Here is a 26,092-nt window from a genome sequence, read left to right as displayed (position 1 = left end):
ATGGCGATGCTGGGATCGGTGTTGGGACAGAGGATTGAAGGCAGCATTGAGGCCAGCAGAAGACGGGAATTGCTGGGGTCACATGGCACGCCTCCGCATACACTCGATGTCTGCACACGTTCTCTGAACGAGCGGGATGCGAGTTTATCGAACGGTGAGGTGGGGATTTTGTGATTATTTTCACGGGAGGGACATCCGATCCCATACCAACGTCCGTGCCCTCATTAAGTGAACAGCGAAAAAATATTAATGAAGCATCACGCAAAAAATATCATTTCAGCAAAGTCGAAAAGACCTTTAATTTAATGAACTTTCTGGCTCTTTATCGCGCGATGGTGCAGCTGGATGGATGTTGGCTTTCACAAAATAAAATTGGAAAACTAAAGAAACGTGTTGTGAGCATCAATGTTGCCAGCGTGGAGCTGTGTGTGTGTGTTTTGTCTTGCAAGGCTACTTGTAAACCATTTTGTGTTCTTGGCTTGGGAATCTCACAGTCTCTTGTGGCTCTTATAACCAGTCGGTGTCAAGCGGTCATCACAGCCAATGCAATTAATACCACCACACCTTGCCAATTTCCATTAGATCCCCTAGTTGTAGTAAAGTCAACACCTGACCTTCAATGTCTGTTCTGGCACTCATCACCACCACCAGTCAGTACTTCCTTCAATAGCCAGCCCTAGTCTCAGCACCATCATCTGACTTGAGTTCTTACCCTTGGTCACTGACCACTGAGTCTCACCCCAATGCCCGTCTCCATGTCCTGTCCTCATCCATCCACGTCAGAATCAGCATCTTTATTTTAACTGGAGGAATCCGATGAGCTATGAAGCTCTTTTTCACATGTCCAGGAGGCTATGTGCCCCACTCATCACAATATCCGATTCCCCGTTGACATCTACAACACTTGACAAAGCTCCTCAGTCGCTCACAAACTATACAAATTGGTATCACATTTAAACATTAAATCAGGTTTAATGAAATTACACTTGAGGGAATGCTCTGAAGTTTTTTTCGAGTGTTTATTTCATCACCACCAATAATCCGCCTTTAGGTCTCGCTCTTGTTTACAATTGACACGTCCTTCAAGCGTTTAGTTTCTAATGTAAACGGACGAAATGTGAATGACACCAACACCAGCTTGTGAAATTTGCGACGTCCACTTAAAGCCTTGCCTTTTCACAAGCCATTTAACTTAATTCAATGAATTTTAACCACTTTTTAAGTTGTCTGGTGTCACCCGATTTAACAATGGCCAGCATCACTGCCATACATGCTTGTATTTTTTTTTAAACACATGTGCTTTATAAACTCCGTCGATCGGTAAAATTCATATCAGGGGAATGTTTTTCAGAAGATGACGCCACAGAATGATGACGTCACTTCAACAATCCTCTCCCCCGACACTGGAGATTTTTGTTCGGGTCCTCTGGTTTCTCCCTCCACATTTAGAATTATCGTGCGTTTATAGAGTATTTGACTGCTATAAATGTCCACGTGATGAGCCGCTTTGTTGAGCTATCATTTGTGGCCAGGAAAAATAGCGACATAGCTAAGTGGGCCTCACCTGGTCAAATAAATAAAAAATAGTTTAGTTTATAGACGTCAACCCACTGATTTACTACTTCAATGCCCCACGGGTTGGTTGCAGATTGTTTGGCTGCCATCATTGGAGTTGGTAAAACTCCACGAAAGATTTCTCGAAGGTCTCACTTCGACCAGCCGATGTCATCGTCCAGCAACCTTCCCGAGAGCCACCGCTCGTTGTAGACCGTGAGGCCACCGTGAGGCCACGGTCTACAATCCGCTCGGGTTTCTGTACGAGCAGACGCCTTTGCACGCAGACGCACACCGACAACGCGTTCTATAAACGTACACCTATGGTGTGACGACATCAATATCAACGAAAACATTTAATAAATAAGATGATTCACGCAGCCCACTAGCAGAGGAGCACGCTGGGGAGGGGGGGGGGCGAGCTGGCATTCAGTACTGAAGGGGGGTCATGAACTCTTGGTCCAAGCGAGCGTCCTCAAAAGTATTGCCTTTGAGGTTGGGGTCTGGATCGAGGTCGTTGCTGGGGGGACTTGGAGCGGCCTGTATGGTGGGGCCACCCGTCCTGCTGCTGCTGCTGCTCATCACCGCCGTCGCTGTTGTCCTCCTCGCCGTTGACCCAGAAGCCACGCGCCTCCCGTCTGAGCGGTACCCGTCGCTGGCTGCCATCATCTGCGACCTCGTCCCTGGTGGTTGGTGATGGTGGTGGTAGTGCTGCGGTTAGCGCGCTGCGCGACGAACCTGGCGACCCAAAATCAATTCCAGCTCATGGTCAACAGCAATGCCTCACCGAGGTCGATTCAGCCTCAAAATGAGTTCTTCGTGCGGTGTGTAAACATCGCCACTAGGGATACAAAGGCGGTCGTGCGTGGTACTGGCGACCCACCGCCTTGTGTGCCATTGCGGCCTTCATAGGTGCTCGCTAACAGCACTTGCCCCAACAGTGTGTTAAGGCTATACGGGGGATCTTTGTCTTTGTGTATACAGGTGAGTGTGTGTAATGGTGTGTGTCAGGTCAGTGAGTGTGTGTACAGGTGACTGTACAGGTGAGTGTACAGGTGAGTGTGTACAGGTGAGTGTACAGGTGAGTGTGTAAAGGCGAGTGAGTGTACAGGTGAGTGTACAGGTGAGTGTACAGGTGAGTGCGCACCTGCGAGCCCCCGTGAGGAGGGCGCGGAGCGCATGTCTCGCCGCTTCCTCCCCCAGCAGCTTGCTGTAGCGATGCGTGAAGAAGCCGTCCACGTGTCGCGCAGAGCTGCGGCAGGGCAAGGGGGGAGGGGGACGCATGACAACTCAGTGACTCACCCACCCACCCAGGTGCTCACCCACTCACCCAGGTGCTCACCTACCCAGGTGCTCACCCACCAAGGCGCTCACCCACTCACCCCGGTGCTCACCCACCCACCCAGGTGCTCACCCACTCACCCAGGTGCTCACCCACCAAGGCGCTCACCCATTCAGGTGCTCACCCACTCACCCCGGTGCTCACCCACCCACCCAGGTGCTCACCCACCCACCCAGGTGCTCACCCACTCACCCAGGTGCTCACCCACCAAGGCGTTCACCCACTCACCCAGGTAGTCACCCACCCAGGTGCTCACCCACCTAGGCGCTCACCCACCCACCCAGGTGCTCACCTACCCAGGTGCTCACCTACCCAGGTGCTTACCCACACACTCAGGTGCTCACACACTCACTCACTCAGGTGCTCACCCATCCAGATGCCCACTCACCCACCCAGGTGCTCACCCACTCACTCAGGTGCTCACCCTCCCACCCAGGTGCTCACCCACTCAAGTGCTCACTCACTCATTCAGGTGCTCACCCACCCAGATGCCCACTCACCCACCCACTCACCCAGGTGCTCGCTCACTTACTCACCTAGGCGTTCACATGCCGACCTATATGGTACCTGCCGAGGTGCCTACCCCATCGAGACAAATGCTGACTCACCTGGGCAGATAGAGTTCTAGTCCCACTCGAGCCCGAATCCCAAACACAAGCCAGTCTTGGTCGCGGGGACTCACATACGAGGTGGTGGGACTCTTCCCCGGAGGTCGTGGGTTCGATCGCGGGACACGGTGTTGATTCCGACGATCCCGCGTCTGTACCGGTCGGGCCCGGGGAGGGAGAGGCGAGGGAGTCGACCTCTGAGAGCGTAGAGGGCCCCTGTAAGGAGACATCAACAGATCGAGAGCTCGTGAAGGGTTTGACTGTAATTGTTGATGTTGTTACGTGACGACTTGAACTCTCATTAATTCATCATCATAACAAGCATCGCTAGTACGATCATCAACACTGGCGCCGCTATCATAATCACAAGAATCAGAAGTGTCTTCTTGGTTCTTTCGGAAAAGTCACGTAGAATGGAAATAATAAAAAAAACATAATAAAAAAAATATTTCCATTCTACGTGACTTTACCGAAAGAACCAAGAAGATGAATCCCTGCAGTCACGAAAGCCTTAAATCGAAATCAGAAGTGTATTTGGGGCCGTCCATAAATGACGTCACGCACCTGGGGGGGGAGGTCAGACATTTGTGACGATGTGACGATGTGTGACGAGGGGGGGGGGGTTGAGAAATGTAACGTCACATCAAAATGCGCAACTTTAAATAAATAAATTTCGATTTAAAGCTTTCGTGACTGCAGGGATTCATCTTCTTGGTTCTTTCGGTAAAGTCACGTAGAAGGGAAGTAATAAAATAATAAAAATAAAGAAACGTCGTGAGAATTGTTTTATTATGTTTTATTTTTATTATTTTATTACTTCCCTTCTACGTGACTTTACCGAAAGAACCAAGAAGATTTAAATAAATATTAACACGTTCTACTTAATTAAATAGACTTTTTAATACATGTTTTCTCCAACATCAGAGTGCAGCGCCACATTAAATACGCACTACAATGACAATAGTTTAAAGCGATTTGAAGCATGTTTTATTTTGGGGGGGGGGGGGGGGCAGAGCTTTGTGACTTAATATTTGTGGGGGGGGTCTGACTTTTTGTGACGCCGTGTGACGAGGGGGGCGGATTCAAAAATCGTCCAAAATCGCGTGACGTCATTTATGGACGGCCCCTTTCCCGAGTAAAGCCCGTTGAGCCATGAAGCTCTTTGTCAAGGGCGACTCGGCAGCAGAGCACCCGTGCCAGTATTTTCATCGGTCAATAGCGATCATCACTTCACCACTATCACCATCCTCATTAATACTGATGTTTTTATATCGCCTCCAAACCTTCCCTCCTCTCCCTCTAACTCTATCCACGTGTCTCGTCTCCCTCTCTCCATCTCGCTCGATATATCTCTATATATTCTCTCTCTTCTCTCTCTTCTCCCCCTTTCCTCTTCTCCCTCGCTTCGTTGAGCTACCATTTGTGACCAGGTCGCTTCTGACAAAAATAGCTATCTAGTTCAGTGGGCCTTACCCAGTAAAATAAAAGATAGTTAAGTTTATCTTTCCCCTCTCTCCAAGTGTATCTCTCTCCTGTCTATCCATCTCCCACTTTCACTCTCGATGTCTTGCCTGCCTTCCCCTCCCCCTCTCTACAAACGTCTCTTCCCCCCAACCCCCACCCCTCTCGTCCCCCCCCACCCCCCCGGCCCTCACCTGCCGTGTCCTCCTCCCCCCAGACGAGAGGGAGGCGTAGGAGGTCCCCCGCCTTGGGGACCCCTGCCCGAGGCGGGAGGAATGGGGACGCACGCGGTTGAGCCGGGAGCGAGGCAGCCCCTCTGAGACCCACCATCAGCAGCATCATCAGCATCGCTTCCCCGCAGCGTGCGCCGCGCCTCTCCTGCATGGCCTGAAGCTGCGATTCGCAGGGGACGCACGCGGGCTCTGAGAAACACGCGGCCGTGCGTGCGAAACGATGGGGAAGTTGACGACAATGATGATGTTTGTTGTGTGCACGGTGGTTATAATGCGGTCAACGTGCGTGTGCGAGGGATGATGTTCATGTGCACGCATGTGGGTGACGATGATGATATAAGGATGCGTGGACGACTGATAATTATGATATAGGTATGTGTTATCGCCATCATCGGCCGTACTGTGTAGCATAGCGCTGGGTACAGGGTTGAAAGTGCGAGGAAAGGTTACAAAGCAAACAGAGCACATTTTCCAAACCTGCAAACGACCTATGTATGTGTACATGAAGATAGTGATGTTCGGATGATAATGCTGATACTGATTGGAACAATGCTCATCATTTATCCAGGAAGAACCTCACTGTGTCAAGACTCCTTTTAAGGAGGGTCCTGCATTGGATTGTTTGGCCAATGCAATGGATGATTGGCACGTGGGAGGAAAAGCGAAGATCACTGCCATCGACTGGCCACCTCGCAAGCTCTGGTGGTCACCCGTACTAGTACTAGCCAGGTTCAAACCTGCTTAGCTTCCGCGATCTGACGAGGTCGTGTGCATTCAAGTTCATTGGGTCGTAGTTTATGACACTTGTGTCTTTATATTACAATCATCATACTTCCCATCTGGAACGCCCCGCCGCAAGTTGTGGCTCACTCTCTAAGACAATGACTCAGAGGCACGAGGAGGAACCACGGACAAGCAGGAAGGCGGCAGCCACGCGGTCAGCCGGCGCCAACAATTGTCCAAGCTCTGCGGCCCTCTATATATGGAGTTTATTATCGGCCAATTAGTGTGGGAGGAAAGCTGGAAGATCCGGGGGGAAAATTTAAACCCAAGCGTGCAAAGGGACAACGCAACTTTCCCATCCAGATGGAACATGTGGAGTCCACATTTGCCCACGGGGGAGTCTTAGGACATTTGTGCGATCCACCAGCCCTAGCTGCTCCTCCACAGTGCTAGACTACAGGAGTGCATAGTAACCGCCGCCCGGCGTTGTGTACGTGGGGATGATGATGATGAAGGTGAATGTGGAGATGAGGATAATTAATTCTATGTGTACGTGTGGATTATGACGATGTTGGTGTTTTCTAGTGAGCATCGCCCACTTCCTGTCGGCGTTAATGTCACACTCCAAGCGAGACCAATGGCTTTATTCTCTCATAATGGAAATTGCACATTAAATTTCATATCCGATTTCATGTTCCATTGAATCACCATTCAAAGCCTCCAGTTACAAACTGTCGTAGAATTACATCTAAGCGTTTTGCCCTTCTGGAACAATACTGGAATTTACATCGCTTACAATCGTCTGTATAAGATGTGCGGATGATGATGATCTGTATGTAAGGATGCTGATGCTAAGCGTGGATGATGATCATAGGCACAGGTGCGGATAATGATCGTCATGATTATGGTGTATTTTATGATGAATATATGCAATGTAATCGTGTATGAGTAAATTATGAATATATGCCCCTTACTGTTTTGTGAGTGTGTGGATGATGATGCCAACTACATGAATATGATTATGTTCTCTGGAGCACACCATGCCAGTATCTGTGCTGATCTTAGACACAGCGATAACAGATCTATAGATCGCTGGACAGGAGGCCACTCAGAGCGACACGGGTTCGGGAGCGTGTGCTGTGAAATCTCTCACCTGCACGTGGAGGCGCTGTCCACCACCGCGTGGTGCTGAATCTTTTCCAGGGATCAATGGGACAGACACCGGCTGCCTTAATAATACCGGTTCAATGTACCGGTAGTCCAAGAGGAGTTATAGACCGGCTCAATGTACCCAACTCAAAGCGAAACAATATACTCGCTTAATGCACCGACTTCAAAGAGCAGTGGTATAACGCTGAAGCGAACCGGTTTCAAAACTCAGTAAAATGTCGATGAAGTGAGCCGGTCTCACGGCGCTGTATACACCGGCTCAATGCAACGGGCTCAAAACGCGCTGTATACACCGGCTCTATGGGTCTGTAAGAGGCAGTCCTCTGTGGAGGTGACACCTTCGGTCTGGCTCTTCCCTGCTCCTGTTCTCGGTGGGAACACCTGTGGTTTTATAGTCGGGGCGAGGCGGGGGAGGGCGGGCGAGTGTCCGTGTGCGTGCGTGTGTGTGTATCTTTGTAGGTGTGTGTGCTTATGTGGGGAGCGGTGGCATCGTAGTTAGCGAGCCGCGCTTCGAACCCGACGACCCGTATGCATGTTGAACTTCTTTCGCACCGTACGTAGCCAACCGTAATAAATGGAGGTGCAGGGGAAGGACCCCAAGTTCGATTCCAGCTCACGGCCAACACCGGTGATGATTATTTGAACCGGCCCTGAGCATCCATCCCCTAGGTCGACTCAGCCTCAAATGAGTACCTGGTGCTATGTGTAAACATCGCCACTCGGGAGACAAAGGCGGTCGGGCGTGGTGTTGGCCACCCACCCCCTCGTGTACCGTGCCGGCCTTCATAGGTGCTCACTCACAGCACTTGCCCCAAACGTCTGTTAAGGCTATACAGGGGATCTTTGTCTTCATATTTGTGTATGCGTATGGGGGAGCTGTAGTGATGTGGTAAACGCGCTGCACTACGAACCCGACGACCAGAGTTCAATTCTAGCTCACGGACAACACCAATGATGATTATTTGAACCGGTCTCAGGCCTTTCTTTGGTCGACTCAGCCTCAAATGAGTACCTGATGCGTTGTGTCAATATCGCCACTTGGGATACAAAGGTGGGCAGGCGTGGGGCTGACCACCCACCCCCTCGTGTGCCGTGCCAGCCTTCATAGGTGCTCGCTAACAGCACTTGCCCCAACAGTCTGTTAAGGCTATACGGGGGGACTTTGTCTTAGTCTCTATGTGTGGGAGGTATGAAAAGGGTCCTACCTCTTGCGTCATCGAGTTCATTTATTTCGAAACTGCACATTTCCACGCCTTCGTTGCAAACCCACGCACGCACCTATATCAACAAAGACAAAGATTCCCCGTGTAGGCTACACAAGTTGTTGGGGCAAGTGCAGTTCGCCAGCACCTAATCAAGGACCGGAACGGCGCCCGAGGGGATAGTGCGGCCAGCACCAAGCGCGGACGCCTTTGTCTCCCACAGCGTTAATGTTGACACATCGCGCCGGGTATTCGTTTATGGCTGAGTCGACCTAGGGGAGGCAGATTCTGCTACCATTTGCCACTAATGTTAACGACGAGTCGGGGTGCTGCGGTGGCGGATACGGGAGGTCGTGGGTTAGACTCCGACCCTGACGCCTGCTGCTGTATATTTGGAGTTTGCGTGTCTCTCTCACCCCGTGGTCGCGTGGATTTTTCTCCGAGTCCTCCGGTTTTTCCCTCCACATTTAGAAACATACGTGTAGAAAATTTGGCTCCGATAAATTTCCGCGTAATAAATCACTTCATTGGGCTATCAATTGTGACCAGGTCCAATCATGAAAAAGAACTCTATAGCTCAGTGAGCCTTACCTGGTAAAAAAACAATGTTCGTTTAGAATCGGATTCGAGCGCGGGACACTGGGTTCGTAACGCAGTGCGCTAACAACCACGCTGACGCTCCTAACACGCTCACGGTCTTCCACACACAGCTGCATGGGTGCAAGTACTGTTAGAGAGCCCGATAATGGACATGCACCAAGCCAACTATCTCCGCGTATGATCATTAAATGATATCACTTAATACTCTTTGGTTCTTTCCCACCTGATGACGGACGCTTGTGTTGCGCCCGAAACGTCGTTATTTATTTTATTTTATATCTACGTGACTTTACCGAAAGAACCAAAGAGTATGGATTACTACAGTCACGAAAGCTTCAAATCAATCCATTGATTGCAGTATTTGGGTAATTGGTAAACGCGCGCTGTGGAATGAAAAATGTTGACAGCATCTGAACCTGCCGTTACACGAGGGAGATGACATTAAGCAGTGCCGTCTTCAATCCCAACAGTCAGTGTGTCACAATTAATATATTAATTGGTCACACACGCATATATGCACACGTATAAATATATGTATATTTGCTAGAACATTTCCATGCAGTCGCTTACAAATATGACCATAAGGGCATCGTGCATGCTAAATGTGAACGATATCACATTGAACATTAATCATGGACAATACAACCGATATAACCGTTTCCAGATCCTTGCATAATTTTGGATTATCCGTTAATAATTGATGTGCCTCTCTTCAAATGAGCGTTGATCAAGAGATGCCTCCTGGTTAAGTTTGTTGGGAATAACCCTTTGAAGGGTGGCGGCTCTCTCACTAATTGAGTTAAAAGCTGCTCTAATTGGATGAGCCTCCCATTTCCATTGCAGGTCACAGGAACAGCCCCCATCTCTGACACATGCCACCCACACTAACTCCATCTCTAACACTAGCCACTCACACTATGGTATATTTAGGCCTTAGTGTATTAGCACTTGGATGACTGTATCACAATCCAGCACGTCAAATGCCTTTTCATGGTGTGGTGGTCATGAATACAAAAGGTAAAAAAGTGGTGTATAACGTTTCCAAAATCGTATTGTATGTATGTGGTCAATTTTAGACAAATCTTTCCTAAAATCCAGCTTGCTCTCGTGCTTGCTTGGCCTCTCAGCTGTCCATCATTCTGTTCCCAGTGATCTTCGTGAATAGTACTGGTAGGAACCTCCTGGTTACACCAGCCCACAGGGGATTATTGTGTCCGTCCGTCGTGCAGGGAGGGGCTGAGTGGGGAGGGAGGGGCTGGGTGGGGAGGGTGGGGCTGGATGGGGAGGGGAGGGTGGGGAGGGGCTGGGTGGGGAGGGTGGGGAGGGGTTGGGTGGGGAGGGTGGGGCTGGGTGGAGGGTGGGAGGGGTGAGGCTGGGTGGGGAGGGGCTGGGTGGGGAGGGGTGGGGCTGGGTGGGGAGGGTGGGGAGGGGCTGGGTGGGGAGAGGCTGGGTGGGGAGGGGTGGGGCTGGGTGGGGGGTTGGAAGGATGGGGCTGGGTGGGGAGGGGCTGGTCACCCCGTGGTGCCCTTATAAAACTCAACGTTTAACCTATTCACGCCGGCTTGTGCCCGCCCTCACAGTCGGGCATATTTGCGGAATACACCACGCCGCCGTTGACCCTAGCCATTGACCAAGCAACCCAACGTTCCTACCAGCTCCCTCTGCAGGAATGTGTTTTATAGACGCGAAACAAGAGGCTGGTTGTGCCTCAATTTTTTCAAGTCAGTTTACAACCTTTTTGTTGAAAAGAAGAATGATTGAGTATCATGGCACTGTCGAGTTATTTCATTACCGTACAAACGTCTTAATAAATAGGTTCTAAAATTTGTTCCAACAGCAAATTCCACTACTTTGACGACGTCCGCAGTCATTCCAACTGGTCCTGGAACTTTCCTGATCTCATACTGCAGACAGCAGTGTTTACTTCTTAAAATGGCACATCGGAAAATCCCTTCTCTACATATGAAGTATTTGAATGACGGCAGGAAACTCCTTGACGGGTAACACACTTTTAATTAAATCTTGACTTGTCACTATACAACGAGTGGTCTCTATTCCTCTGACTCCACACACTTCACTCGACACGTGTAGTTACTATTCCTCCGGCTACACACACTTCACTTGACTCGTGTAGCTTCTATTCCTCCGGCTACACACACTTCTCTTGACTCGTGTAGCTTCTATTCCTCCGGCTACACACACTTCACTTGACTCGTGTAGCTTCTATTCCTCCGGCTACACACACTTCACTTGACTCGTGTAGCTTCTATTCCTCCGGCTACACGCACTTCATTTGACCCCGTAACGTCCGTGGAGCCTACAGGCCCACCCCAGCTTGGGCGTGGGCCACAACCTCTGAGTCCCACGAGCCGGCCCTCTCACGGACGTTCGGCCCTGGGTCCCAGGGTTCCGCCTCCTCCTCCGTCTTCAGTCTTCGCTGGTACTCTCCCCCCGTGCGCCTGTGCGCATCCCCTTATATAGTCCCCGCTCACGGGAGACGGAGTGTATGCGGACCTCGACGTGAGCATCGCTCCTTAGTTGACCAATCACGACGCGCTGTTCCTACGATCCGTTTTCCCCAGCGCGTGTTACCACTACACAACCAATCACGCCGCGCTGCCACACGATCACTCCCTCTCAAGCGCGTCACCGGCACACAGCCAATCACTACCACATAACCCATGACCCCGCGCTGACCCCTGATCCTTCACCGTCAGCGCGCGTCACCAACACACACAGCCAATCACTACGCGCTGACACACGATCCCTACCCCAGCGCGTATCACCACTACATCACCCCCTCCCACATAGCTCGCAGCCGGCCCGGCTGCTAAACAACAACACAACACAACGTCAACACAAGAAAAACCCCACCCCCCAGTGTGCCCTGTAACGCAACAACAACAACAACAACCTATGTACAAATCGACAACCAACGCAATAAAAGTCAACAACAACACACACAACACCTAGATAAGAAGCTATGTACAGCCCGACGAACAACACAATAAAAGCGAATTCCAGAAAATGAACGCGTCCAGTATCTCTGCGACTACATGCAGTGACGAGGCGCTCCGGCCGCCTCGACTCCCCAATCGGTAGATCATAACAAGTAGCGCGACCTAGCGCGAGTCCGCCTGGCCGGTCCGTCATATGGGACAGGACGCTGACGACCGTCCGGTGGCTCCGGTCAACCAACTGGCAAGCCAACCCAAGGGGATAAACGACAGTTTAATGACCTTACAGCTCCACCTATTGGGTAAAAAGGTGGCCACCATCATCAGTGCCTATGCCCCTACCATGACCAACTCTGACGAGGTCAAAACCAAGTTTTATAATGACCTGGAAGTCATTATTGCTGCCACAGCCAGCTCGGACAAACTCCTGATACTGGGTGATTTCAACGCCAGAGTTGGAAGTGACCATCAATCATGGAATGGAGTCATAGGTGCACATGGCATTGGAAAATGTAACAGCAACGGTCTTCTACTGCTGAAAACATGCTCTGAGTTTGACCTGCTCATCACCAACACGATATTCCAACTACCAAAGCGCAAGAAAACCTCATGGATGCATCCTCGTTCACACCACTGGCACTTGATTGACTACGTCATCATGAGGAGGAGCGACCGGCACGATGTCAGGGTGACCAAGGCAATGTGCGGTGCTGAATGTTGGACTGACCATCGTCTCATCATCTCCAAACTGGACATCCGGATTAAGCCTCCCAGACGCCCACAAGGAAATAGACGCGTCAAGCGTCTTAACATCACTCGCCTACAACAGGAACACACCAGACTGGCCTTTGTTGAGGCTCTAGATCATCACCTGGAGTCTCTAAGCTTTGAGCATACAGACGCTGAGGCAGACTGGACTGCTCTCAAGACCGTGCTGCATTCTACAGCCCTTGAATCACTTGGTGTTCCATTACGTACACATCAAGATTGGTTTGATGAGAACGATGCAGAAATCCGAGCACTCCTTGACGAAAAACACCGCCTGCATAAAGCATATCTGAATGACAGCAGCTCAAGTTTAAAGAAAACTGCCTTCCTCAACATTCGCAGGATTGTCCAGCAGAGACTCAGAGTCATGCAAGACGCCTGGCTGTGCGAAAAAGCTGAGGAGATCCAATCCTACGCTGACAGTAACAACACCAAGTGCCTCTATTATGCACTCAAGCAGGTCTATGGTCCGCAACACTCAGGAACTTCACCTCTCCTGAATTCAGATGGAACAACACTCCTCACGGAGAAGCACAAAATACTTGCAAGATGGGTCGAACACTACAGCGCGGTCCTCAACCGGCCATCATTCATAAATGAGGAAGCAATTGCGAGACTGCCTCAAGTTGAAATAAACCAGTCCCTGGCTGTTCTACCATCCATTGAGGAAACCAGCAAAGCCATAACACTCCTCTCGTCAGGCAGAGCTCCAGGGTCCGATGCCATTCCAGCAGAAATCTACAAGGCTGGAGGGCCTCGCTTAGTTGAGAAACTGACCGACCTCTTCCAGTCTCTGTGGAAAATAGAAGCTGTTCCCAAGGAGTTCAAGGACACTACTATAATCAATCTATATAAAAGGAAAGGCAATCGGCAGGACTGCGACAACCATAGAGGTATCTCCATACTATCAGTCGCTGGCAAAATCTTGGCAAGAATCCTTCTGAACCGCCTAATTGTCCACCTAGACCAGGGTCTGCTACCTGAGAGTCAGTGTGGTTTCAGAAAAGACCGCGGAACCACTGACATGGTATTTACTGCCCGGCAGTTACAGGAGAAATGCCAAGAACAAAATGTTGATCTATATATGGCTTTCGTTGATCTAACAAAAGCATTCGACACAGTCAGCCGGGAGGGCCTATGGAAAATCATGGCCAAGTTTGGGTGTCCAGACAAGTTCATTGGCATTGTGCGCAAACTCCATGATGGCATGATGGCCAGCGTCAGAGACCAGCAAGAACTCTCTGGTCCGTTCCCAATCACAAACGGGGTGAAGCAAGGCTGCGTTTTAGCGCCAACGCTCTTCAGCATGGTGTTTTCTGCCATGCTGCAAGACTCATTCCAGAACCACAACACTGGGATTAACTTCATCTACCGTTTTGACGGTGGGCTATTCAATCTGCGGAGGATGCAAGCCAAAACTCGAGTGGAGGAAATCACTGTTCGAGATCTTTTGTTTGCTGATGACTGTGCTCTGGCTGCTGACTCAAATAAAGATCTACAGGACAGTATGGACCACCTCTCCTCAGCCTGCAACAACTTCGGCCTAACAATCAGCACAAAGAAGACTGAAGTCCTATACCAACCTGCTCCTGGGAAACCCTACACTGAGCCAACCATCTTTGTGAATGGGCAAAAGCTTTCAGCCGTTGACAAGTTTACTTACCTTGGTAGTACACTATCTCGCGCTGTGCACATAGATGATGAAGTTAACATCAGGATTGTTAAGGCCAGTGCAGCCTTTGGACGTCTACGTGACTCGGTATGGGAAAGGACTGGCATCAAGCAGGAGACAAAACTGAAGGTCTACCGGGCTGTTGTCTTACCAACTCTTCTATATGGGTGCGAAGCCTGGACAGTTTACCAGCGCCATGCCAAGAAATTGAATCATTTCCACTTGAGCTGTCTGAGGAAACTGCTGAGGATCAAGTGGCAAGACAGAATCCCTGACACGGAAGTCCTCAGCAAGGCAAATATCCCCAGCATCTACACCTTGCTTGCGAAGGAACAGCTTAGATGGACTGGCCACGTGACCAGAATGCCCTACGCGAGACTTCCAAAACAAGTCTTCTTTGGCGAGCTGAGGAATGGCAAGCGAGCACAAGGTGGCCCCAAAAAGCGCTACAAGGACACCCTGAAAGCTTCCTTGAAGAGCTTTGGATTCGACCTTAAAAGCTGGGAATCCCTAGCACAGGACCGACCTGCCTGGAGAAGAAAAGTACAGGACGGTGCAGTCCTCTGTGAGAGTAGGAGACGCTCCTGTGCTATCTTGAAGAGGCAGCAGCGCAAATCTACCAAGGAAGGACGTGTGGCTGCACCTCAGAGCTCTGCATCCTCCCTGACCTGTCCAGTGTGCCACAGGGAATTCCGGGCTCGGATTGGCCTCTTCAGCCATTTGCGCACTCATCAAAACCCAACATAATGACAAACGTGCCTTGGTCATCATCAACTTTGATGGACGAACAAGAAGAAGAAGAAGAAGGGAGAAGGCTCCGGCTGCTCTGGACGGCGCGGATCAGGCCTGGAAGGACCGGCCGCGCCGCGAAGATCCGGCCGCCGGTGGTCGGCAGCTGTCAGTTCCGAGACACCTGGAAGCGGATCAGGTGGAGACACGTGAGGATCAGGCCGTCGTCGGTCACGTCACATGCTCGGCCCTCACGACACAAAGGGAGGCCATATGGAGGCGAGAACGGTTTCAGTCGGGAGGGGTGGACGTACCAACGGCGCTTTCCCCATTTTATTTGAACGCACTGGGGGCGTGCAACCCGCACGACCTCCACGGGTCCCCGCCATGGCCTCAACAATTTAGGCGACGTAGCCAAAGGTGCCTGAGGGCAATGCAGCCAGGCCCTATCACCTGGTTTCCAGTCGTGCACGGACACCTTCCGTGCACGCAACCGCTCGTTTGCAATTTGGCGAGCCCGCGAATTAAGCCGTGCGGCCTCCCTTGCCTCTGTCAGCTTATGGATATTAAATTTAATATGTTCTGCCAATTTCGAATTTGTTCGTGGTGCGGACAGGCCCAGCTGCGTTTCCATGGGCGGGTCGGCTTCCCGACCGTACATCAGATAGAATGGGGAAAATCCTGTTGCTGAATGGGGGGCCATTCTATACGCGGCGAGGACCCCCGGGACCTGCAGGTCCCAATCAACATGTGCCTCACACACCTGCTGGCACAGCATAGAAGTCAAAGTCCTGTGGAGTCTCTCCACCATCCCGTCCGTCTGTGGGTGGTACGGGGAGGTACGCACCTTCTTAGTACCCAATAGGTCGCACACCTCTTGCAGCAATTTACTTGAAAAAATTTTCCCTTGGTCGGTCAGCAAGCGTTCGGGAGCCCCCTTGTCCAGGACGTAGCCCTGGACAAAGGCGTCCGTCACAGCCGCCGCCGACTGGTTGGCGAGTGGCCACGCCATAGGCCACCGGGTAAAATATTCGACACCCACCAGCAGGTACTTATTACCCCTAGGCGTGACTGGAAAAGGCCCCAAAATATCGAGCGCAACGAGCTCGTTAGTGCGCGAGACCTGAATAGATTGCAGCGGTGGATTAGATGCCACGGGCGGTGGTTTCCGTCTGGCGCAATCAACACATCCCTTTAGAATATTCACCACGTCACTCCCCATCCCCGGCCAATAATAGTCACGCTGAAGCAGAGCAAGCGTTTTGTTTACTCCCAAATGCAAGAGGCGTTCATGTGCGGCCAGGACAACTTTCCCCCTCACAGCGGAAGGCACCACAAGTGCGTGCTGCCGGGACAAACTATCCCATCTCATTAATAGGCCTTGCTTAAGTACCCAGGAGCCAGTTCGCTCCCGGCCCTCCTCGGGACCCCCCACCCTGCGGCGCAATGCTAGCAGGGAGCTGTCTTCCATTTGGAGACGGCCCCACTCAATCAGCGACAGTGAGAGTAGCGAGTCCTCTCCCTCAGGGGTAGCGGGAACATCCCCGATTGGTGCACCCGCGGTCGCAGCCAACGCCCCCATACCTTCCCCAACTGTCGGTTTACAGCGCGCCGATCCCGATAAGCACGCACATTTGTGACAAGGCGACAATCGCGACAGGGCATCGGCGTTTGTGTGGCGCAACCCCTTACGGTATGTAGTCGTGAACTGATAGTCCTGGAGGACTTCCAACCACCGTGACAATTGGCCCGAGGGTTGGGCGACCCTCAATGAATACTTAAGCGCCGCGTGGTCCGTCCGGACCGTAAAGTGACGGCCATAGAGATACGGTCTAAATTGTTGTACAAAAAAAACAATAGCAAGCAGCTCGCGACGGGTGACGCAGTAGCGCTGCTCCGCCGGTGACAATACCCTGCTACCATAGGCGACCACCCTTTCGACTCCCCCAACGACTTGCGAGAGCACCCCCCCAATGCCCGTGTTGCTAGCATCCGTGTCTAGCAAGAAGGGACTCGCAAAGTCAGGATAACGCAAGGGTGGGGCACCCACCAAGGCGTCTCGGAGGGAGCAGAACGCGGCCTCCTCCTCCGGTCCCCATCGGAACTTGACTCCTTTTGCCGTTAGAGCGTGCAAGGGTTTTGCAATGGTGGCGAAATGCTCAACAAATCGGCGGTAATAAGAAGCAAACCCGATGAAACTGCGCACGTCCGAAACTGACGTGGGCGTCGGCCATGAACTGACACAGTCCGTCTTCGCGGGATCGGTAGAGATCCCTGAAGAGTCGACAATGTGGCCCAAGTATCTAACGGACTTACGAAGAAGGTGGCATTTGGCCGGTTTAAACTTTAAATTAGCCGATCGCATTCTCAAGAACACCCCTCTCAATCGCTGGAGGTGTTCCTCAAACGTCTTACTGAAAACAATGACATCGTCAAGGTAAATCAAGCACGTATCCCATTGCAAGCCCGACAAAACCAACTCCATAAGGCGCTGAAACGTCGCGGGAGCGGAGTGAAGTCCCATGGGTAACCAGTTAAACTGGAACAGGCCCCCTGGAGTCTGAAATGCTGTCTTAGGTTTAGACTCGTCGTCGAGTGGCAACTGCCAGAATCCCGATAATAAATCAAGAGTCGAAAAATATCGCGCACCAGACAATGCATCGAGGGACTCGTCCATTCTGGGGAGCGGATACGCGTCAGCCACAGAGATTTTATTCAGGCGACGGAAATCTACGCAAAATCGCAAGGACCCGTCCTGCTTTTTAATCAGCACAATAGGTGCTCCCCAAGGACTGGAAGAAGGCGAAATAATGTCGGCTTCCAGCATATCGTTGACGGCCGACTGAACATGTTCCTTCTCAGCAGGACTCAGTCGGAAGGGATTTTGCCTGACCGGTGCCGCATCGCCCGTTTCAATATGGTGGCGTAACAGGTTCGTGCACCCAATGTCATACTTATGCTTACTGAACACATCAGAAAACTCTATCAGCAACGCACGCAGCGCACCCAACTGTACCGTTGACAAATCGTTCGAGTCCGCGCACAGCGAATCGACCCATCCAAGGTCCTCCCTCGCTGTAATGTTCCGCGTGGGGCTCGGATCAACCTGCGCAACCAGCCGCTCTTCCGCAGGGACCCGTGCCGCGTGAGCTAGCACGGTGCCCTGCTGAATAACGGCCGGCCGCGACCCAGCGTTTAAAACCATCACAAACGGGTCCTTGTCAGCCCGAACCAAAGTGTGAGCCACCGACAAATCGAGACCTCCGACAGCCCTATTTGAAGGACCCAAAAGCATGCCTTGTTCTGAGGTCTCCCCCACCCACGGTTTCCGCAACCGGAGGGGAATTAACATCTGTGAACCCAGGGGCACGTGCATGGTCTGTGTCGCCAACGCTTGTATCGTAGCGCACGCCGTCCGAATTTCAGTAGGGTTCGTCAAAAATGAAATACGGCGACCCGATGGTAGTTCAATGCAACGCTGATCGATGAGAATTTTAATGGGCATTTTAGCCAAAAAATCTGTGCCCAATAGACAAGGAACCGCCAAGGAAGAAGAAACGAAAACGGGTCCCGACAATTTTATATCTCCAATGCAAATGGACGCCCTAATCTGACCGATAATGCCCAACGATCCCCCATTAGCGGCGTAAAATGGCACGTCCACTGGGAGCAGCGGTCGACATTGGACGGGGAGAATGTTGTAAATGAGGTCCGATATAATAGTCGCCGACGCCACCGTGTCCACTAACACCCTGACCTCGACCCCATGAATGAATCCCGTAACGACGGATGATCCCGCCGAGGCAGCCACTATTCTGTGCCCCAACTCCGACCATTTAATGTCCCCCCGGTCCCGGCCGAACCCCCCTCGCCGAACCGAATCCCCGAACCCTAACCGGCTCTCCTCCGCCGCAACGCGACGGCCCATGTGTGTCGTGCATGTAGGCCGAGCATGTGAGGTGCCGCGACTTGCCGGGGTTAGTAGGGACGACTTGGGGCCTTGGTCGTCGTCCAGCCGAGGTCCCATGGCGCGCTGACGTGGAGCGCGGCAACCGGACGCCACGTGGCCCCGGAGGCCGCAGTTATAACACGTGATGAGGGTCGTCGGAGATCTCGGTTGCTCCAGCTTGCGGGCCGATCGCAGAGGCGAACGACCCCCCGACCTCCAGTCCCCCGGTCGTCCCGTGGTGAACGCCTCCTCTCGTGGGCTGACAACTTGGGGTTCGGTGACCACCGGGCCCGGAGCTGAGGCCACGGCAGCGTTGCAGACGACCCCCTGTTTACGTTGAAGGACCTCGTGCGCCTGTATACTTGTTGCGACCCGCAAGGAAGAAATATCGATCTCGTCGGCCGTGTTGATGGGGACCCCCAGGTCCTGCGCCAACTTGAGCAGTTGCTCCAAGACCATCGCGTCCTGGCCCTCCTCGTCCATACGAGGGAACGCGGCGTCGGCGAGAGCCAGCAACGCCGTCCGGTAGGCGAGCACGGTCTCCGTGTCCGCCTTGCGTAAAAATGATGGCGACACGCCGAGGGAGGTCCGTAGACCTTGGCCATGAGACCCAACGCGGCCTTAATCATGGAGCGGTCCGACCTCCGTGCTGACGTGAAGGCCGCGAGCGCGTTGTCGTCCAACATGGCAGGCAGTGCCCGCAGCGCCGTAGCGTCGGACCAGGCGGACATTTCCTGATGCGCCAGAAATCTGCGCTGGAATTGGCCCCAGTCCCCACCATCCGCCTTGAAGGCTGACAATGTTGGAAGGCGCTGTTGAAAGATGAAGTCGTCCTCTGCCTCGTGGTTCCTCTCCGCCGCTCCGTCGGTGTGCGAGATGGCGGCCCCAATGGCGGGTGTCTGATGGCGGTCCGCAGCGCGCGTTGATGACGTAAGCGGGCGCGCTTGGAGAACCGCCGCCACGTGGTGCTCGCCGTTCCCGCCAAAAGATGGCCGCGCAGTAGAAAGGGCGGGAATCCCCCAGTCATTTTGGCGGGAATCCGCGGGGCGACCCTGTTGAATGTCCGCCGACGTCCCCGCTCCTCCCGACGTGCTGATCTCCGCCAGGATGGACGCGGCGGCGAGCAGCAGCTCCGCCAGACGGGAGTGCGCCTCGCGGAGCACGGCTTCGGTCCCCAATCGCTCGTCCGGCGCCCTCGGCGGATCCTGCGGCGTCGGCATTTCTTCTTCCTCACCCCCCGATGCCAGCTGGCCCGAGTCGTCAAGGTTATCCTCGCGGTCAATCTCGTGAGTCCGACGGGTCTTCCTTGTATCCATGCTTGGAAGACTGTTTCACTTCTAACGCCAGTTGAAGTATTTGAATGACGGCAGGAAACTCCTTGACGGGTAACACACTTTTTATTAAATCTTGACTTATCACTATACAACGAGTGGTCTCTATTCCTCTGACTCCACACACTTCACTCGACACGTGTAGTTACTATTCCTCCGGCTACACACACTTCACTTGACTCGTGTAGCTTCTATTCCTCCGGCTACACACACTTCACTTGACTCGTATAGCTTCTATTCCTCCGGCTACACGCACTTCACTTGACCCCGTAACGTCCGTGGAGCCTACAGGCCCACCCCAGCTTGGGCGTGGGCCACAACCTCTGAGTCCCACGAGCCGGCCCTCTCACGGACGTTCGGCCCCGGGTCCCAGGGTTCCGCCTCCTCCTCCGTCTTCAGTCTTCGCTGGTACTCTCCCCCCGTGCGCCTGTGCGCATCCCCTTATATAGTCCCCGCTCACGGGAGACGGAGTGTATGCGGACCTCGACGTGAGCATCGCTCCTTAGTTGACCAATCACGACGCGCTGTTCCTACAATCCGTTTTCCCCAACGCGTGTTACCACTACACAACCAATCACGCCGCGCTGCCACTCGATCACTCCTTCTCAAGCGCGTCACCGGCACACAGCCAATCACTACCACATAACCCATGACCCCGCGCTGACCCCTGATCCTTCACCGTCAGCGTGCGTCACCAACACACACAGCCAATCACTACGCGCTGACACACGATCCCTACCCCAGCGCGTATCACCACTACACATACGAAAAAAAACCATTGTTGGGAAATAGATTTCAGATCTGCATACAATCCCTCCACTAAATGTTAAGATTATATTTCCATAAAGTACTATGGTGTCTGTCACTTTGACGACCCAGGTCACTCTTGTGAATGACACTATGTTGGTCTCTTGGGTTATCACCTGGTTAAACTAAATCAACTTTAACTTTCTTGTTCCTTCCGAGGCCTACCATGTGTTCATTACCAATCATCGACCTCTTGTTTGTTGTTTTCATGCTCCCATAGCTGAATCCGTAACTTGTTCTCTTGCTGACTCTCGTTTACCTTGCTCCCACTTTCAATGCACCCTCCATGACTCTCCTGGCCCTGTACTAACACCATATCCTCACCACACACACCACCATCACCAACACCACCATCACCAACATCACCAACACCATATCCTCACCACACAAACCATCACCACCAATATCACCACCACCCTTTCCTCACCACACAAACCATCACCAACATCACCACCCTATCCTCACCACACAAACCACCACCACCAACATCACCACCACCCTATCCTCACCACACAAACCACCACCACCAACATCACCACCACCCTATCCTCACCACACAAACCATCACCAATATCACCACCACCCTATTCTCACCACACAAACCACCATAACCAACATCACCACTACCCTATCCTCACTACACAAACCACCACCAACAACATCACCACTACCCTATCCTCACCACACAAACCATCACCAACATCACCACCACCCTATCCTCACCACACACCATCACCAACATCACCACCACCCTATACTCACCACACAACCCATTACCACCACCAACATCACCATCACCCTATTCTCACCACACAAACCATCATTACCAACATCACCACCACCCTATCCTCACCACACAAACCACCACCACCACCAACATCACCATCACCCTATCCTCACCACACAAACCACCACCAACATCACCACCACCCTATCCTCACCACACAAACCACCACCACCAACATCACCATCACCCTATCCTCACCACACAAACCACCACCAACAACATCACCACCCTATCCTCACCACACAAACCACCACCAACATCACCACCACCCTATCCTCACCACACAAACCACCACCACCACCAACATCACCATCACCCTATCCTCACCACACAAACCACCACCAACATCACCACCACCCTATCCTCACCACACAAACCACCACCACCACCAACATCACTACTACCCTATCCTCACCACACAAACCATCACCAACATCACCATCACCCTATCCTCACCACACACCATCACCAACATCACCACCACCCTATCCTCACCACACAAACCACCACCAACAACATCACCACTACCCTATCCTCACCACACAAACCATCACCAACATCACCACCACCCTATCCTCACCACACACCATCACCAACATCACCACCACCCTATCCTCACCACACAAACCACCACCAACAACATCACCACTACCCTATCCTCACCACACAAACCATCACCAACATCACCACCACCCTATCCTCACCACACACCATCACCAACATCACCACCACCCTATCCTGACCACACAAACCACCACACACCATCACCAACATCACCACCACCCTATCCTCACCACACAAACCACCACCACCACCAACATCACCATCACCCTATTCTCACCACACAAACCACCACCAACAACATCACCACTACCCTATCCTCACCACACAAACCATCACCAACATCACCACCACCCTATCCTCACCACACACCATCACCAACATTACCACCACCCTATCCTCACCACACAAACCACCACCAACAACATCACCACTACCCTATCCTCACCACACAAACCATCACCAACATCACCACCACCCTATCCTCACCACACACCATCACCAACATCACCACCACCCTATCCTCACCACACAAACCACCACCACCAACATCACCATCACCCTATTCTCACCATACAAACCATCATCACCAACATCACCACCACCCTATCCTCACCACACAAACCACCACCAACAACATCACCACTACCCTATCCTCACCACACAAACCATCACCAACATCACCACCACCCTATCCTCACCACACACCATCACCAACATCACCACCACCCTATCCTCACCACACAAACCACCATCACCATCACCCTATTCGCACCACACAAACCATCATCACCAACATCACCACCACCCTATCCTCACCACACAAACCACCACCAACAACATCACCACTACCCTATCCTCACCACACAAACCATCACCAACATCACCACCACCCTATCCTCACCACACACCATCACCAACATCACCACCACCCTATCCTCACCACACAAACCACCACCACCACCAACATCACCATCACCCTATTCTCACCACACAAACCATCATCACCAACATCACCACCACCCTATCCTCACCACACAAACCACCACCAACAACATCACCACTACCCTATCCTCACCACACAAACCATCACCAACATCACCACCACCCTATCCTCACCACACACCATCACCAACATCACCACCACCCTATCCTCACCACACAAACCATCATCACCAACATCACCACTACCCTATCCTCACCACACAAACCACCACCAACAACATCACCACTACCCTATCCTCACCACACAAACCATCACCAACATCACCACCACCCTATCCTCACCACACACCATCACCAACATCACCACCACCCTATCCTCACCACACAAACCACCACCAACAACATCACCACTACCCTATCCTCACCACACAAACCATCACCAACATCACCACCACCCTATCCTCACCACACAACCGCCATCACCCTCACCCCCATATCCTCACAACAACAAAGACAACGATTCCCAGTATAGCCTTTAACAAACTGTTGGGGCAAGTGCTGTTAGCGAGCACCTATGAAGGTCGGCGCGACACACGAGGGGGTGGGTGGCCAACACCACGCCCGACCGCCTTTGTCTCCCCAGTGGCGATGTTTACACAGCGCACCAGGTACTCATTCGAGGCTGAGTCGACCTAGCGGAGGCCCAGGACCCGGTACAGATCATCCGTCACCGGTGTTGACCGTGAGCCGGGAATCGAACTCGGGTCGCCGGGTTCGTAGCGCAGCGTAGCGCTCACCGCTACACGATCCGCGCCACGCACAACCACCACCATCGTCAATCACCACCATCATCAACCACCACCACCATCATCAATCACCACCACCATCGTCAATCACCACCACCATCAACCACCACCATCATCAACCACCACCGTCAATCACCACCACCATCATCAACCACCACCATCATCAATCACCACCACCATCAACCACCACCACCGACAACCACCACCACCATCAAACACCACCACCATCATCAACCACCACCATCAACCACCACCACCGACAACCACCACCACCATCAAACACCACCACCATCAACCACCACCGACAACCACCACCACCATCAACCACCACCACCATCATCAATCACCACCACCATCAACCACCACCGACAACCACCACCACCATCAACCACCACCACCATCATCAACCACCACCACCATCAACCACCACCACCGACAACCACCACCACCATCAAACACCACCACCATCAACCACCACCGACAACCACCACCACCATCAACCACCACCACCATCATCAATCACCACCACCATCATCAACCACCACCATCATCAATCACCACCACCATCAACCACCACCGACAACCACCACCACCATCAACCACCACCACCATCATCAACCACCACCACCATCAACCACCACCACCGACAACCACCACCACCATCAAACACCACCACCATCAACCACCACCGACAACCACCACCACCATCAACCACCACCACCATCATCAATCACCACCACCATCAACCACCACCACCATCATCAACCACCACCACCACCACCACCATCAACCACCACCGACAACCACCACCACCATCAACCACCACCACCATCATCAACCACCACCACCATCAACCACCACCACCGACAACCACCACCACCATCAAACACCACCACCATCAACCACCACCGACAACCACCACCACCATCAACCACCACCACCATCATCAACCACCACCACCGACAACCACCACCACCATCATCAATCACCACGACCATCAACCACCACCACCACCGACAACCACCATCACCATCAACCACCACCACCACCACCGACAACCACCATCACCATCAACCACCACCACCATCATCAACCACCACCATCAACCACCACCACCGTCAATCACCACCACCATCATCAACCACCACCACCATCATCAATCACCACCATCATCAACAACCACCACCACCATCATCATCTACCACCACCACTATCAACAACCACCACCACCATCAACAACCACCACCACCATCATCAATCACCACCATCATCATCAACCACCACCACCATCATCAATCACCACCACCATCATCATCAACCACCACCACCATCAACAACCACCACCACCATCAACCACCACCACCGATAACAACCACCACCATCAATCACCACAACCACCAGCATCAATCACCACCACCATCATCATCAACCACCACCACCATCAACAACCACCACCATCATCAACCACCACCATCATCAATCACCACCACCATCAACCACCACCGACAACCACCACCACCATCAACCACCACCACCATCATCAACCACCACCATCATCAATCACCACCACCATCATCAACCACCACCACCGACAACCACCACCATCATCAACCACCACCACCATCAACCACCACCACCGTCAATCACCACCACCATCATCAATCAACACCACCATCATCAATCACCACCACCATCATCATCACCCACCATCAACAACCACCACCACCACCACCATCATTCACCACCATCATCAATCACCACCACCATCATCAACCACCACCATCATCAACCACCACCATCAACAACCACCACCACCACCATCACTCGCTGTGTCCACTAGACGGCGCTGAGATCCCATCTCTGCTGGTACCGCATGAGCAACTTTGG

General features: G+C 52.4%; 1 protein-coding gene across 2 annotated transcripts; it reads right to left on the bottom strand.

Moving 5' to 3' along the window:
• Positions 1–993: 993 nt before the first annotated feature.
• Positions 994–7,448, bottom strand: LOC144945228 (uncharacterized). 2 transcript variants are annotated; one of them, XM_078873593.1, is made up of 5 exons: positions 7,075–7,448; positions 5,160–5,358; positions 3,579–3,720; positions 2,702–2,806; positions 994–2,292 (listed from the first exon to the last, which is right to left on the bottom strand). In XM_078873593.1, the coding sequence occupies exons 2-5, from the start codon at positions 5,347–5,349 to the stop codon at positions 2,220–2,222; spliced, it is 510 nt and encodes a 169-aa protein (XP_078729719.1). In that variant the 5' UTR covers positions 5,350–5,358; positions 7,075–7,448; the 3' UTR covers positions 994–2,219. The 2 variants fall into 2 exon arrangements, with proteins under 2 accessions (XP_078729719.1, XP_078729709.1); XM_078873583.1 differs by having other exon boundaries at positions 994–2,237.
• Positions 7,449–26,092: the final 18,644 nt, after the last annotated feature.

Source organism: Lampetra fluviatilis, chromosome 2 (assembly GCF_964198595.1).
Source record: "Lampetra fluviatilis chromosome 2, kcLamFluv1.1, whole genome shotgun sequence".
NCBI lineage: Eukaryota > Metazoa > Chordata > Hyperoartia > Petromyzontiformes > Petromyzontidae > Lampetra > Lampetra fluviatilis.
Note: the sequence above shows the minus strand (reverse complement) of the source record. Positions and strands in the feature narration are given on the sequence as shown.